This window comes from Taudactylus pleione, unplaced genomic scaffold (genome assembly GCF_031769625.1).
Source record: "Taudactylus pleione unplaced genomic scaffold, aTauple2 ptg000080l, whole genome shotgun sequence".
NCBI classification, from domain to species: Eukaryota; Metazoa; Chordata; class Amphibia; order Anura; family Myobatrachidae; genus Taudactylus; species Taudactylus pleione.
In genome coordinates this window covers 10579018-10594780 of record NW_028284482.1, presented here as the reverse complement: position 1 = coordinate 10594780, position 15763 = coordinate 10579018, and the positions used below count along the sequence as shown (strand labels likewise).

The window sequence follows — 15763 nt, the reverse complement described above, 5'->3', positions numbered from 1 at the left end:
CATAGCCATTAACAGAAATATACTGTCAGAACATCATACACTCAAAAAACAAAATAAATGTGGAGTCGCTAAACCCACAAATCTACCATATTAATAATATTACCTGAAACTATGAAGTCTGCGTAACGTAGACATTAATAAACATTAAACGAAGCCAGTCAAATGAAAATACACTGAAGAGGAACTCTAGATTATAACTTTGCAAAGATAATGGGAGAATAACACATGTATAATCCCTCTCCCCATTTATTAATAATGAATGAATTCCTTAAGATAGCATGATATACATGTAATCTAATTTTTAGTACTCATTATAGTGTAAACAAACACAAAATATCAATGCAGAACAGACATAAAAGATAGTTATCTTATGCAAAAACTCTGTATAGAGAAACATCACTGAACTGAATTCAACATAATCAACACAGTAACTGTGAGAGTGAAGTATTCTCACATGGCGTGGGCTGTGAGAAGATCGTTATGAGATGATACCAGTTCCTGCATTTTCACCTCTAGATGGTCAGTGCGATTTCCCAGCCCCATAAGATCAGCTCGGATAGATTGTATGGAGGTGTCCACACCCTTCAGCACGGAATGCCGCAAAAACTTAGAACATAGCTTTGGTGATAAGGGGCGCATTTACATCCAGGTCTAGACCCAAATCAGCCGGGGAGACCGTCTCTCGTGTAGCAGACATAGAGGACAAACCCAATGCTGGGGAAGGCATCTGTCCCGCTTTGGATTGGGGTGCAGCCGGAAAGCGGACTGGTGTTGGCAGTTTGTGTTGTCTCGTTTTCCTAGACGGCATAGTCAGGAGTAAAGGTAGGAACACCAAATTGAGCCAGAGAGTCGTATCACGACTCCTTGTGGGGATAGCGACTCAGAAAGTGGGGGTCACTGCATGGGTGGGGCAAGCATTAGCCTGAGAAAGACATAATTCTTTAATCAGATAGAATCACATTTCTGACACTGATATGTATCAAATAGGAGGCTGTCTCTTTCCACAATATTTGGAGAGGTTGGTAATGACCACCGGGAGACAGGTGCAAGAGATGTAGAGTTGTAGATTTTGGAACCGTTATGGCTAGTGTTTTCCTGAAAACCTGCCCTGTAGCTTTGTCTATTGCCTGTGTAGAAGACTGCCTGATCGGTCACAGTAAAGGTGGAGGCTCTAGAAGATAAAGGTTGCCCTCCACTTCTCAGGTGAGATGTAGCCTATGGGCAATTTAGGGGAGAAACTGGGTGCCCTCACCTTCAATCATTCATTTGCGGGCACTGGTAGCCGCAGACCAATCCTGCGTCCTCAGTGGGGAGGGAGTTCTTTCAGGGGCGGGGGAGCCCACATACCTCGGCCGAAGGTCTATCGGGTGTGTGCAGGATGGCGGGGACCACGGGTAGGCAGCGGCGGACCTGTGCTGCAGCCACGGGCAAACCGGAAGCAGCCGAGTCCTCTTTCCGGCCGCAACCTTAGTTCGCGGCCTCCGGAGCTTTAGTAGGCCCTGATGATGAGACATCAAATTGGCCGCTGGTTTGATGTAGGGATCAGCCCAGGCGATAGGTGGAATAGCCGTAGCCTCAAGTCATTATCAGTATTTGTAGTGAGGGACACTGGGTGTAGTCCAGCCAACAGCCCAAGTTACACTGGAGTGAGGGAAGCCGTGGGTGGCACCAGCTTGGGCACTCGGCTCCTACCAGTCAGAGGTGGAGTAGTTATGGGGGAGTAGGATGTCAGCCACCGTCAGAGGGGCTATCCCAAGCCACGGATGCCGCTGGGGGTGAGTCAGCCGCCACAGTAATGGCCGGCGCGTGCAGAAGCAGCCGGTGTGTACAGCTCCCGCAGCCGGAACCAAGCAGCGCTGAACCGGCGGGAGAAGAAGTGCAGGTAAGCGGTTACTCACAGTGTGGAAGGGCAGGGTAGGGATCCAGTCCAGCTGTGCTACGTTCCGTGGGCTGATTGAGGGACCCCGCTGCGCTCAGTCCCCGACTTGAAGGGGGAGATCAGGCCACAATCCGCGAAGGCACTTAATAATAGCCCCCGACTCCGTGGACCGAATCCCCAGTAGTGTACTGTCGGGTGCAACTCAGGAGCAGCAACAAGCCTTCAGGAGGTCAGAAAAGGTATTTTTATTGATCGTCAGACAGGAGCTGCCTAAAGTGCGTCCACTCTCATCAGGCTACGCCCCCTCACAAAGGCTGTTTATTATGTAAGAAGTCACATGGTCAGTAAAAAATCAACTGCTGCATGTATTTTGACATTGATATTTATCTGTTTATAATCTATTCATAATCTATATAATTTAGGATAAAGTAAGCTTACTTTACAAGGTCAGTAGACATTTTAACAAATACAGCTGATAACTGACAGTTCTATAGCAAGTCACATGATGAGCCAATTAAGGTAATCGCATCCGACCTGCACTTCACCTTAACCCGGCCCTTGTGGGATATACTGTATATTACGCAGGAAGTGAACAGTTTGTTCTTTAAATTGAAGTGTTGGAAGTAAGAAAAATGGGCGAATGGATTTGAGCAAATTTGTCAAGGGCCAAATTGTAATGGCTAGATCAGCATGTCCAAAATGGTAGGTCTTGTGGGTTGTTCCTGGTTGGCAGTGGTTAGTACAATGACTGCCTGGAGTCTGAAACCCATGTACATCACCAAGTGCTGGTCATATATGCTTTGCTTGGCTTTTATTGCAGCTGTGTTTAGTAGTTGTTTATTCATGGGTCTTTCTGCCTGTAGTTTTGTCTTCAGCAAGTGAAATAAAAGCTTGATCGGGTAAAGAAATTTTGCCTACTTAATCTATACATGGTATAAAATCAAATCCCTGGTAGGCGTCTGTTCGGGCTAATCTCAAGAACCGCTTGACAGATATTGATGCAGTTTTCACTATTCTATAGAGCAATTGTCTAGGAAGGTTTAGGTGTATAACACAATATATGACAGAGGGAGCCGAGCAGTGATGATTTTAGTGAAGCAAGCCAATGAAAAAACTGACGAATTTTCATCAGGACAAGTATACTGAACATAGGCCCTGATTCAGAGCCGGACGCTCAGACCAGAGCGCTCGCTCTGAATCAGGGCCCACCTCCATAAAATGGAGCGTCCTCCTGGACGCTCGTATAGCTGTGGGTCACCACCCACAGCATATACGAGCGTCCAACAAGATGGTCGCGATGGTCTTGACCATCGCGACCATCGGACTTGCGAGTGAAACCCTGTGGTCGGGTTTCTCAACCGCAAGTCCTGGAGTGATTTTGGCTCTATCAGAGCCAAAATCACTCCCACTGACATCACTAGTGATGTCAGTGGGGCCGGCTTCAGACGGTAGGCGTTCCCATAGGAACGCCTCCGTCTGGCAGGCACGCCCACCAAAGGGGGCGTGCTATCAATCAACATCGACAGCACGCCCCCTTTGGTGCGAGACTCCGAGCGAAGGAAAGTCCTTCGCTCGCCGGGTGTCGTGCGCAGTGGAGAATATCGACCCACTTGCGAGCGTACTGACGCTCGCGAGTGGGTCTGAATGACCCCCATAACTTGTTGTCCTGATGAAAATGCATTAATATAAATTGAAACGTTGATGCAGACGAGCGGGGATCCCGTGTCTATTTACTGAATGATATATAATTTATATATATTTATATATATATATATATATATATATATAATTATATAAGTGTGATAAGTGGCACTGCAAACAGTGAAAATTATCTGAGTCAGGATGTCTTCAGTCATATGACCACCATATAATTCAAGTTGTATCAAATAGAACAAAACAGTAAAAGTGTCAGCCCGCCTAAGTGATCTCAGAACCAGACCCCGGCACTTACCTCTACGAGCGCTGACTCGCTCTGCTCACCGGCTCCCACGATGTCCTGCGGCGGCTTGGTCAGGTCCCGCTGATCTCACCTCTGCACACCAGTGCCTGCACGTTCCCTGCTGTGACGGGGCTGGCATTCCACGATGTCCGGCAGCCGCTCTCTGGGGAAGATAAGCGCGGCCAACTTGGATTTGCCCATGTGACGCCTCCTCCAATGAAATGCTCCTACACTATTCTCAGCCAATCAGCTTCCTGCAGCCTCTATAAAGGGATTCCTGCTGCAGTAACAGATTGCCAGTGCAACAGGACTCATAACCTTGCGGTGTGAGCTTCTTACTGTGCTTCTCAAGTGTTTGTTGATTCTCCAGTTAGCTAACACTAAGCTGCATACACACACAACGATTTTGTTACCAATGATTTTATGAACTATTATCTGTCAGATTTTTTAAAGTGTAATGAACGATTTTTTTGACCTACAAACTATTTTTGCATATTAACTTAATGAAAATCGTTGAGTTGGCCAGTCTGACTGAACTACAAACGTGAACGCGCATGACTGATAATCGTTCATCGTTTTCACTCAGAAAGTGAACGATTTTTTCAACGATTGAACGATATCGTTAACGATAATCGTTGAAAAAATCGTGTGTATGCACCTTGAGTGTTTTCAGCCGTCCTCCATTACTTGGAGTCCAGTACCCACTGGTCCTAACCGGTTTCCAGCCCTCCATTAACTGGAATCCAGTTACCCACCGGTCCTAACCGGTTTCCAGCTGTCCTCCATTACCTGGAGTCCAGTTACCCACGAGTCCTAGCCGTATCCACCCGACCTCCCTTTATGTTTTAATTCAGCAGTAAAAACACATAGCAGGTAACACACATACAGCAAATAAAAAACATTTAGCGTTTATCTGTCCATGGAGGGATCCAGGGTATTATGGTCCATCCCAACGCGTGTCATTTTATCTTGAAGACTTCATCATGGGATACCAGTGTGGTACAGGTTGGACATATTTATAGCTAGCTAGTAATCAGTAATGGTCCAAACAAGGTGACATCACTTCCTATTTTTAAAATACATGAGATGTTTAATATACTTAAATACAGCCGTTTAAATAGTCATAATAATATAGTAGTAGTAGTAAAAAAACATTATATAATGCAAAATATCTAAAGTCCAGTAAAATAAATACATAAAATCATTACGGTTGGAAGTGGAAAGCAAGTGGAGCACACCGCATCACTTCCGCCACACAGAATTCTGGATTACCCGCGTCACTTCCGCCCCAGGAAGTAGCGGATAACATGATGCCTGGCTGTGGATAGAAACTAGGTCTGTTTAGCTTACTGATGGCCACTATTCATTCATACGTCCAGGCTCTTAGAAATATTCTATAAGGATGTGATCAGACTTGATGCGGTACTTCCGGTAATTGGAATGCATTGCGGCCATCTACCGTCATCCATTGGAAAGCACATTATCCATTTTTGTGTCCGTAATTCACTAGGTTCTTAGCTTTTGGCCATTTTGTTGTGGGCAACTTGTGATCAATCTATATCTTGCGCCAGACATTTTGTTGCGGACCAACCATTCAGATGTTCCTTGAGTATTAGTGGGGACATAGTCAGAGGCCCACAGTAACATTAATGAATTACATCAGACTATATATGTTGATATAGAACTGAATTGATAACTAGATAAATAAAAATCTGGTAACATTCTTACCCTCATACATATAATTATATCAGTATAATATAAAATGCATTTAAAAACTGACAAAACTAAAATGAAGCAGTGTAAATCCAATTCCAAGAGGCTAAAATAAAAGTATAATATAAATATACACCTATATGCACACACACATATGTATCTCTCTCTCTCTACCTGGTTTAGGGGTCTGTCTGTTCGTTTGGAGTAATCTCTTGACCAACTGAATGGATTTTGATGGGATTTTCACTATTCTATACAGCATTGGTTGAGGAAGGTTTGGGTGTATGAACTACAGTGTTCGTCTGTGACAAAAGAGAGCCAAGCAGTGACGATTTTAGTGAAGCAAGTCATAGAGAAAAATCTTGCACCAAGCTGCTGTATAACAACAGCAAGAGAGCATCTGAGGCTTGGAATGAAGTAAATCACAGAAAAAAACTGGTTGAGCTTTGATTGGCTCTCTGAGACAGTGAGAGCCAATTAGAGATAGCAATGTTCCCTGTTGCTTAGCAGCAGCCTAGGGAGGGGAGGGAGTCGGGGACTGAGCAGGGTCACGTCTGAGGCAGAGAGAGAATGACACATCCACCAACGAACCCATGAAGATGCCCTGGTGCAGACACAGGAGCCACGGGAGGCATAGCTATCAGGAATTAAAGAAAAAAAAATCAACCATCGTAACACCCATCGAATGATTTCCATTTTATGATGGCAAACATCGGACCACCACCATCAAATGGTAAAAACACTACCATTGGAACAAAAACATTGATGTTTACTAGTGTCAATGACTAGCGGAGTGGGTATGGCTTCACAGCCATTTTTTCACTGGGAATTGCTTCTCAGTCTCCTCCACCCGCCAGACCCCCGCAGCACGTGCCGGACGTCCCCACGACATCTGCCAGATCCCAACAACACACTCCGGACCTCCCCATGACACCTGCTCAACCCCCCCTTCCCTATAGGTCACAGGTTCTCAAACGCGGTCCTCAGGACCCCAAACAGTGCATGTTTTCCAGGTCTCGCAGATGCACAAGTGAAATAATTAGCTCCACCTGTGGATCTTTTAAAATATGTCAGTGAGTAATGACTACACCTGTGCACCTGCTGGGTGACCTGGAAAACCTGACCTGTGTTACAGTCCTGAGGACCAAGTTTGAGAACCACTGCTGTAGGTATTCCGCAAACCAAAAACATCCGAAATGCTCCTGGTCCCTAGCATTTCAGATTTGGGAGACTCGACTTGTATGTCCCAAGCTTCTGGTATTAATCAGGCAAGTGAACAGCCTTGAATGACAGATCATTCTATTCACAGTTGCAGTGATGGGATGTTATATAAATAATAACTAAGAAAAGAAATCCTATGCATATGAATACTGCTTATGTATTGTATAAGATATTGCATTTCTTTACAATGCCATTAGATTTCAATGCTTTTTTTTTATTTGAGGCATTACAGTACACACAAATATAAAGTACTGAACAATAAGACTATAGAAAGACCATATTGGAAAAGAAAAAACTGGTCTAATAAATTTGCTAACTACAGGTTTTGTCGGTATTACAATGAAATGGTAAAATTAGCAGATAAACAGCAAGGAGCTACGATCCCAACAATTTGGGAAACAAAAAAGAAAACGTAGAATCGAAAATGCACATTTGTCATATAAACAAACAAGTCAAGTAGTACAATTAAAGTAACTCCATAGTCCAGGCAGGAGACATCCATTATACCAATCGTCCCTAAAAATTAATAGGGGGATCCTGCGCTTGCATTCGAGTAAGGTACCAGGTGGTCTGGTGTAGGCTGTTATGAATTTGCTGTTTAGTTGTGAGTGATAAGGTATCAATATAAGATTCCCATAATGTTAAAAACGGCCTGCCTGTCTCTCATTACATAGGGCTCGATCCAATTAGGTGCGATGTACTCGCGTGTGTGAGTCATCACGACAGTGGCCGTGCTTAACGGCCGCCCGGATTCACCTGAAAGTGCTCGCTGCCCCAATTCAGTTGCGAGTCGGGCTGCGAAGGGTGCGATGTGTGCCAGGCCGTTGTCAGCGTTTTGACGCCATTGCAACGCAACTTTGCACCCTTCGCACCTAATTGGATTGAGCCCATAGTGTTTCTACCCAGCCCATTATAAACAAAAGGTGCAATTTGTCAAATAATAAGGGTAATTGTGGTGGTGTATTAAGGATCCAACCCTGCAGGAAGGTCTTTCAACCAGCTGCTCTAAGAGTTAGTAACAATTTTTTGCCCTCTGGGGTTATCTGCTGTTTGGGGTCAAATATTCCCAAAATGGCCCATTCCAGGGTGAAGGGAACATGAGTGACAAGTTTTTCCTCTGCATATTGCCATACAAGGTGCCAAAAGTATTTAATGACAGGGCAAGCCCATAAACAATGGTATATGTCTGCTTCTCCATGGTGACATTAAGAACATTGATGATTCTCAGAGGTCCCCATGTGCAAACGTCACAGAAGGGAAAGGTAAGCATGATGGTATGTGTTAAGAAAGAGTTCCGTATACATACTAGCCGGACATGCCTCCCACGAAAAAATAAGGGCACGTTCCAGCGTTGGGATTTCTAGAGAGGGAAAGTATGTCACCCATTTAACCATCCTCCCAGACATCTTGGATTAATCCAAGATATCCCAAAGGAAAGTGTAATAGATTGAAATAGCTGTGTACCTGGGAGGAGGTTATAACAATAATGTATCAAGTGAATTATCCCAATCCCTTTCCAAAAAATGTCTAATAACGTGGTTTACATAGAATTGGCACTGGAGAAACGCTAGAGGGTACGGTCTTACCGTCTCACACACCTGGGAAATTTCTGAGTAGGTCATAGGGCGCTTATCTTTACCAAAGCCTGGAGTGCAGAAATCCCCGCCACACGACAAATAGTAAAGGGGTGAGCAGCCATGCCGTCCTGGAAGTTAGGATTATGAAAGATGGAGTGAAAGGCATTAAGTCCCGCAGAATATGCCAATATGTGTTGTCCACAGAAGTGGATTATCTTTAATAGATTCTGATATCTCCTGGTCATGTTGGTGAAGAAAACTAATAAAAGCAGTATCCCCCCACGGATAGTATATGTTGTTTCATTATGAAGACAGTTACGTAAATGTCGCAATAATGCTACATGATTATAAATTGCTACATGCGGAAAATTTATACCACCATTGGATTTAGGCTGAGAGAGTTTACGCAGTGCGATGCAGGATCTGCCACCTTTCCAAATAAATTTGCAGAAAAGAGCATTGATCCGTTGGACATCTGCTTTAGTTAAAATAATTGGGAGGGATTGTTATATCAAGCGGTGAAACGGGACCATTTTAAGCAGATTAGCCCGGCCAAGGTAGGACAGTGGGAGGTGTTCCCATCGCTGTATATCATCAGAGATCGGATGGCTTTACCCACATTTAATGCATATAGGGCCTGATTCAGAGCCGCTCGTAAGCGGCCGCTCGTTCGCTCCGAGCGATGTTTGCCCAACTGCGCATGCGTACGGATCGTTATACGCATGCACGAACCAGTCAGTGCGGCCGAAATTCATGTGCTCGCAAAATAGCGAATTCCTGATAATTTGAGTGACAGAAAGAGGCGTATGTGGGTGGTTACAGGGGAAGGTGCTTGAAAACGGGGATTGGAGATCCGATCGCAGGCGTGCTTAAAGGTCAAAACGGGCGTTTTATGGGTGTGCATAATTAAAACAACAGCGTCATTGTGCACATCACTGGGTTATTTTATAGCCAGAACTGCTCGCAAAATTGTGGTAGCAAAAACCAACCACAAGAATAGCGAGCAGCTCATACCCTGGTCGATGTACTCGATTAATAAATAGCGGACATGATGTAGGATGCGAGCGGCCAGGGGGCGTAGTTTCCCAAAAAATGACCGCAAGTTTTGTTCGCTCGTTCAGACCTAGAGGCGTGAACAGACCGCAAAAAGCGAACGGTTCATTTGAATAGCCACCCCTTTTTTTTGAACGAACGACCGCAAATAGCGACCGGCTCTGAATCAGGCCCATAATTCAGAGGGTTTTTTAGGTAGGGTAATGCCCATACATGCCTACCCTCCCGGTTTTCGCGGGAGGCTCCCGATTTTTCGGGTAACCCCCTGCACCCCCGGAAGGGTAGGCATTTCTCCCGCATTCTGCCCACTTCCTAGTGAAGTGGGCAGAATTAGGAGAATACCCGCGGCAATCGCGAGTCTCCGTGAAGGGGGCGGGGCTTAAGCTGTGATTCGGCATGAATCACAGCATTTGGCCCCGCCCCCTATGTAAATTGTGCCCAATCGTGGCAATTTTACCGCGAGGGGGCGGGGCTTAATGACGCAAATCGTCAAGCCCCGTCCCCGTCGGCCCCCTGCTGCTTCTCTTACCCGGGCTTCTCCCGGGAAGAGAATATTAAAGGTAGGCAACCCTGGTAATGCCTACATAGGGTCAGTCCGATTTGGCCCACTGCAACGGAAGATGAACAGCCCATTGTGGACGGACAGAATGACCCTGAAGTAATAATACAGTGGATTTATCTGGAAGCCAGATATAGTGCCAAAGAGGGCAATCCTATTTAATATTTCCGAAAGTGATTGCATGGGGTTAGTTACAAATAAAAGAATGTCATCTGCGAATGCCGTTAATTTTATTTCACGTCAGCTTATTGTAATTCCTTGGCATCTTGAAGCAGCCGTAGCAGGGGGTCTAATGCCAGATTAGGATTTCAATGCTTATTATTGAAGTTATTATTGTAATGTGACAGATCCCTTAAGTGGAGGGCTATGCTATGCCTCACTGTGCCCTATATGCTACAAGCTCTGTCGAGTAGTTTATACAGTCTGTAATGCTGCATATCCACTTGCAGATAGTGGAACGACAGTACGATTACAACAGGTCATATAGCTCTTAACTACAATGAGTTGTCTATTTTAGTATTAAAATCTAATATTTTTAAAATGTGCTTGACTTGAATTTTATGAAAAGCCAATCAACCTACCAGTATATTGGACCATCCAAGGAAACCAGAACACTGGTAGGAAACCCACACAAACACAGGGAAAACATACAAACTCCGTACATGTAGCGCCTTTATGAGTATCAAAGCCATGCCCCAACAGCAGTGATAATCGCTATACCACTGTGCTAGAAAAAAAACAATCCAATCAGATCATTGGCATTTCCCAGAACCACAGTATTTTATGAGCAGCATAATGATGGATGAAGGGGAACAGAGATATGCGAGAAGTCGCAGCCTGGTGATTAGATAGTAGAAGAAGTAAGGATATCCATTAGCACACAGTAGTAATTGGCAAATATAATTCAGGAAGCTTTTGATGCCAATATATGATATTAAATTCATACACCATAAAGAATCCACCAAATACAAAGAAAACTTGAAGTTCAGTAAACAACTATTTTAATGTATCCCAGGGAATCACACTTTTGTTTGCATAAGTTTCTGCTTTCCTACTTTTCACAGTTATGGGGCATGTCATATTACATATTACCTGGCTTTGAAAGTTATTCTTTTATAACCTTTCTTTTCTTTCACCTTACAGTTTTGGTGCAGTTAACTATGAGTCTCAAATTAGAACAGTTTGTTCACTGTGTCTTGGATATATGCAGAAAAGAGGTAACTATAATTATATATTAGGAAAATTAGTACACTTTTATCAATCCCTGACTTGGACAGTGTTTTGGGAAATACCACTACTGTATACACAGCCTTAACTGTTAACCAGTAGGTTTGGGACTTAATTACAACTGCTGTTTAGAGGAATGGATTAATGTTATGATGGTTGGGGGATTGTGACTGGTCAAATATTTCAAGATAAGCCTCATTGCTTGCCGGAACTAACTGATAGTAATCCCTGACCAATGTAATTCTCAGTAGAATTCTCTAGGAGAAGAGCTCCAGGTACACACATGATTCTAGATTTTATCCTATAATGAACAGCGGCAATATCCATTTTCCTACATGTATGTACATATTTTGCATTAATAACATTGGTTTAAGAACATCTGTTTACACCTCCTCTCAGGTTGATATATTGCAAAACTGGTTGTATAAAAATACCTGTTTAGAAGTGTTATAAACAGTATGTAGTCGTTATGTTGACAGTGTTCTCCCGATGCTTTATTTAAAAATTCCTCTGCCACCCGGCACTGTGACAGGGTCGAAAGTAGTGCTGCACTGACATTTCATATAGAGACATCATCACAGTGCGACTTATTGGACGCATCCTAGTGCCAGGCGGCGTTAGGGTGGAGAGCAGAGCAGAACCATCACCCAGGTTAAAGGAAGGGTGTGATAGCTCAGTCTCTATCATGAAGAGTATCCGTACCAGTATGAGTACCGCAACCGCCTGTTTTCCGACTTAACCTTCAAGATGCAGCCTCTGGAGGCCCACAGGGTTATAATATTTCTCTCCCTGGATTCCCGATGGTGCTGTCTGGTATTGGGGAATTTCTCGGGAGTACACTGTGACACCAGAATGTCGTCATGGTTTGAATGTTGGCAGTCACAATGTGGACATTTACAGGGTTAGACTGCGGTTAAGGTAGAGTTAAAGCTCTAACACTAGAGAAACGTTACATTAACATGCTGACTGTCGACATTCACAGTTTTGCTATTATGTGCTAGTCGACATAATGCCCATGTCCTCACATTGTGGCATTGACATTCCAAATGTCAACATAATAAACCACAACCTTATAGACAAGGTAGAAGACAAATTCAAAGGTTTTTTTTTATTTTAAGATATCACAGATAGTATTTTAATTTACTAATGCTGGAAACAACCAGCAATTATAATACTAAAGTTAGTGATAAGTCATTAAATATAATAATATTGCATTAAGTAAAAACTTCAAATCATATGAGACTGATAGCATACCTATCAACATTTACAAATGCAAAGACAAAATTAGGCCCATACATTGGCACCACACCCAATCAGCACAACCACACCAACATTTTCATAAAACGAAAATACACGCACTTTTCAATAATACTCACCCATTTGGAGTCCTCCTATTTTGCACGTTGGCAGATATGTTATTAAGCAAAGACAGAATGTTGAATATATCTATACAGTTTGGTAAAAATATTAGTTCTAAGTACATAGAGTATCAGCACACTTTATGTAGACGGATTGATCCTCTGTCATAGTTATTAAAATAAATATTATTACTACTTATTTAACTTTATATTGGATCAGCCATTTCATTTTGCTAAATTAGGTTTTTAGAAATTGCTAACTAAAAAAGTGGACACAATCTGTGAAAGCTAGATAAGTAGTTTATATGTCACAGGGGCCATGAGAGTGACCCTTATCTATTATTTATTTTTCAGTTGTTAGAGGTTGCCAGCATCAGATTAAGCCTACCTGTGTTTAACTTTCTGGGAAAACTTGCAGATGCCATGCCAAGTCTTGTCGAAATTTTTGTGAATGATCATTGTAAGTTTCTCCTAAATATTAAGAAAGCATAATTACAGGAAAGAAAGTTATTTAGCTTTACAGATTTTTGTTGTTGGCACAAATGAAACAGGGGACGATGATGCACAGGGAGACATAGAAATTATAGATTTTCCATAGGTAAAGACACAGGTAAATGAGGGTGCATAAGGTTTTAACGCTGATCTGCACCCTATAGAGACCTAGCACTACTAGTGCCAGCTATCCATAGAAAGCTCTCATTATTGGGTCAAGGTCATTATAGTAACTTATATTAGATATTAATATTCCTTACTTGTAAAGCACCAAGATATTCCACAGCACTGTAAAATAAGGGCCTGATCCAGAGTTAAGGTACATTGGGCCTGATTCAGCTTTGGGAATAGAGTGAGATTTAGCATTTAACTGATCATTTTGGTGAAACCATGCTGCACTGCAGGTGGGGAAGATTTAAAATGTGCAGAGAGATTTAGATTTGGGAGGGAGGTGTCCAAACTGACATCTAAATAATAGAGCAATAATAAAGCTGTGCAGTATTGTGGGCTACATGCAAAAGCAGCCAGTATTTACACTACATGCAAAAAAAATTATGTATTTACACCCATTGCATTGCAATATGGTTTGTCCAGGTACACAGTTAAGTGCTAATTCTCACTCTATTCCCAAAGCTGATTCAGGCCCATTGTCCTCAATTGAAGCCACTCTCAATGCTTGAAAATAAATGCATCTCCGCCTTTATTTAGAGTCGGCTGCATACATGCAACCACATTGTTCGGCTTGTGAAAGTAGCCGTGATAATCGTCAGCACGCACTTGCACCAGCCCTTACCTAGGTGCAGGGGATCCAGTTAAATCAGGTAAATCTCTGCATACGCTCAACTCTGAATAGTTGGTGCGAATGCCCCATTGCTACCCAGTTGCACCCACCCATCTGCAACTGAAGCTTGAACCCCTCACCTCCTTTAGGGACATGCAGCTGCCACTCTCTCTTTCTGTCTCACTCTTTGGGTCCTTATCCTGGCATTGCGCTACACAGCTCCTCCACAGCTCTTCTTTTTGGGCATGTCACACACAAAGTGCACGTGTGCGCGCGCAGTGTGATGCCATCGCGTACGTCACGTGTGTAAACTGCCAGTTTACTATTACTTATAAGGCAGGAGAGGCGGAACTGGGGAGCTAGTTAAAAGAACTTGCTCCTCCCACTAAGGGGTGAGCAATGCCGGCCAAGTAAATCAGTTCCTGACCGGACGGCCGCGAACATAAATGACATTTAAATTCAGGCAGATTGGTGATTTGAATAATGGCTAACCCCCTTAGTTTCGCCTAAAGGGCCCACGATGACAATGCTGGCTGACAATAATCCAGGGGTTCTCAAACTGGGCGCTGTGGCTCTCTGTGGTGTCGCTGGGCACATGCAGGGATGCCACGGGTTGGTGGTCCAGGACCAAATCATATTATATTATGGTGAATATGATGGGCAAAACCAGTACTGATGGCTGCCAATCATAGTATATATGGACAAACAGAATCACAACCCTGTCCAACACCACATAACGGAACCCAAGGAAGACAGCTAAGCACAATTTACTGTATTGAATTTTTGCTGAATTTCTCAATAAGTAACTTTTGGCCTAGTGGGTGCTATGTAAAAGATTCTGATACTGTGCGCTGTAAAAAAAAAGTTTGGGAAGCACTGTCATAATCCAATGAATGGTATACTGCACTTAAACCTTTAATCTATAGACTTTGGGAGGAATACTCAGTTGGGCCTTGAGGGTAGATTTACTAACGTTTCTAAAAATGAAAAGTGGTCGTGGTGTCCATAGCAGATTATGTCTAACATTACTCTATTACATCCTAGAAAATGATAGACAGAATCTGACTGGTTGCTATAGACAACATCTTCACTTGACTGTTTTAGAAGCTTTAGTACATCTGCCCCTTGGAGTTAATGGTTGAGGGGTAGGTAGCATAAATAAATTACATTGTGATGTAAAATTTAAGAGTACATAATGATCAAGTAGAATTTAAGTCCAAACCGGTCATAGATGGTGGAATTTTATTATTTTCCTTCTTGTTGTCTGCCATTCCTGTAGTGAGTAGAGTTGTGAGACACAGTAGTTTATCTTTTGAATACAAAGGCATTTACCGACTTCTAATTTACTTAATAAATCAAACAAGGGGATACTGTATTCCTTATAATAAATATGTTTTAATTAAACAAAAATATGTCTCTTAATACAGAGGTCCACCCTGACATACAGTAGAGTGACCTATGGACTCCGTTACTGTCACACAGATTTATAATGACTGACACACTGGCTACCATCTCCTCTGACCTTTGTTGCAATTTTTTGTGGGACTAATGGGTATCCACTGCCTCTGTCACCTGAGCTCCTATTAGGAGTAATAATTTTGTCTAAAGATGCAGCTTGTACTAAGAAAGAGGAATTTACTTTATCATGATATACTGTTTCTTAGTATTGGTCGTATTTTTAGAATTTGGAGCTGCCATGAATGTGAGGGAAAAGTCTTCAAGTTATGTTTTTGTATCAAAAAGGTAAGGGAATACTCTTTCCTGTGTAACTAGTGTGTTCTAACATTAGAATACACTCTTTATACATATATACAATACTATACAAAAGTTTTAGGCAGGTGTGGAAAAAATGCTGCAAAGTAAGAATGCTTTCAAAAATAGAAGTGTTAATAGTTTAACTAAATCAAATCAATATTTGGTGTAACCACCCTTTGCTTTCAAAACTGCATCTATTCTTCTAGGTA

At 42.8% G+C, this 15763-nt stretch overlaps 1 protein-coding gene across 1 annotated transcript in view; it reads left to right on the top strand.

Annotated features, from left to right (window-relative positions):
- The window catches only part of MEI1 (meiotic double-stranded break formation protein 1), a 464883-nt gene that overhangs the window by 48652 nt on the left and 400468 nt on the right, over positions 1-15763 (top strand). Inside the window, exons 4-5 of the mRNA XM_088468098.1 lie at positions 11085-11158; positions 12881-12986. Of these exons, the coding sequence (XP_088324224.1) occupies positions 11085-11158; positions 12881-12986 (180 nt within the window). The remainder of the gene's footprint in view (positions 1-11084; positions 11159-12880; positions 12987-15763) is intronic.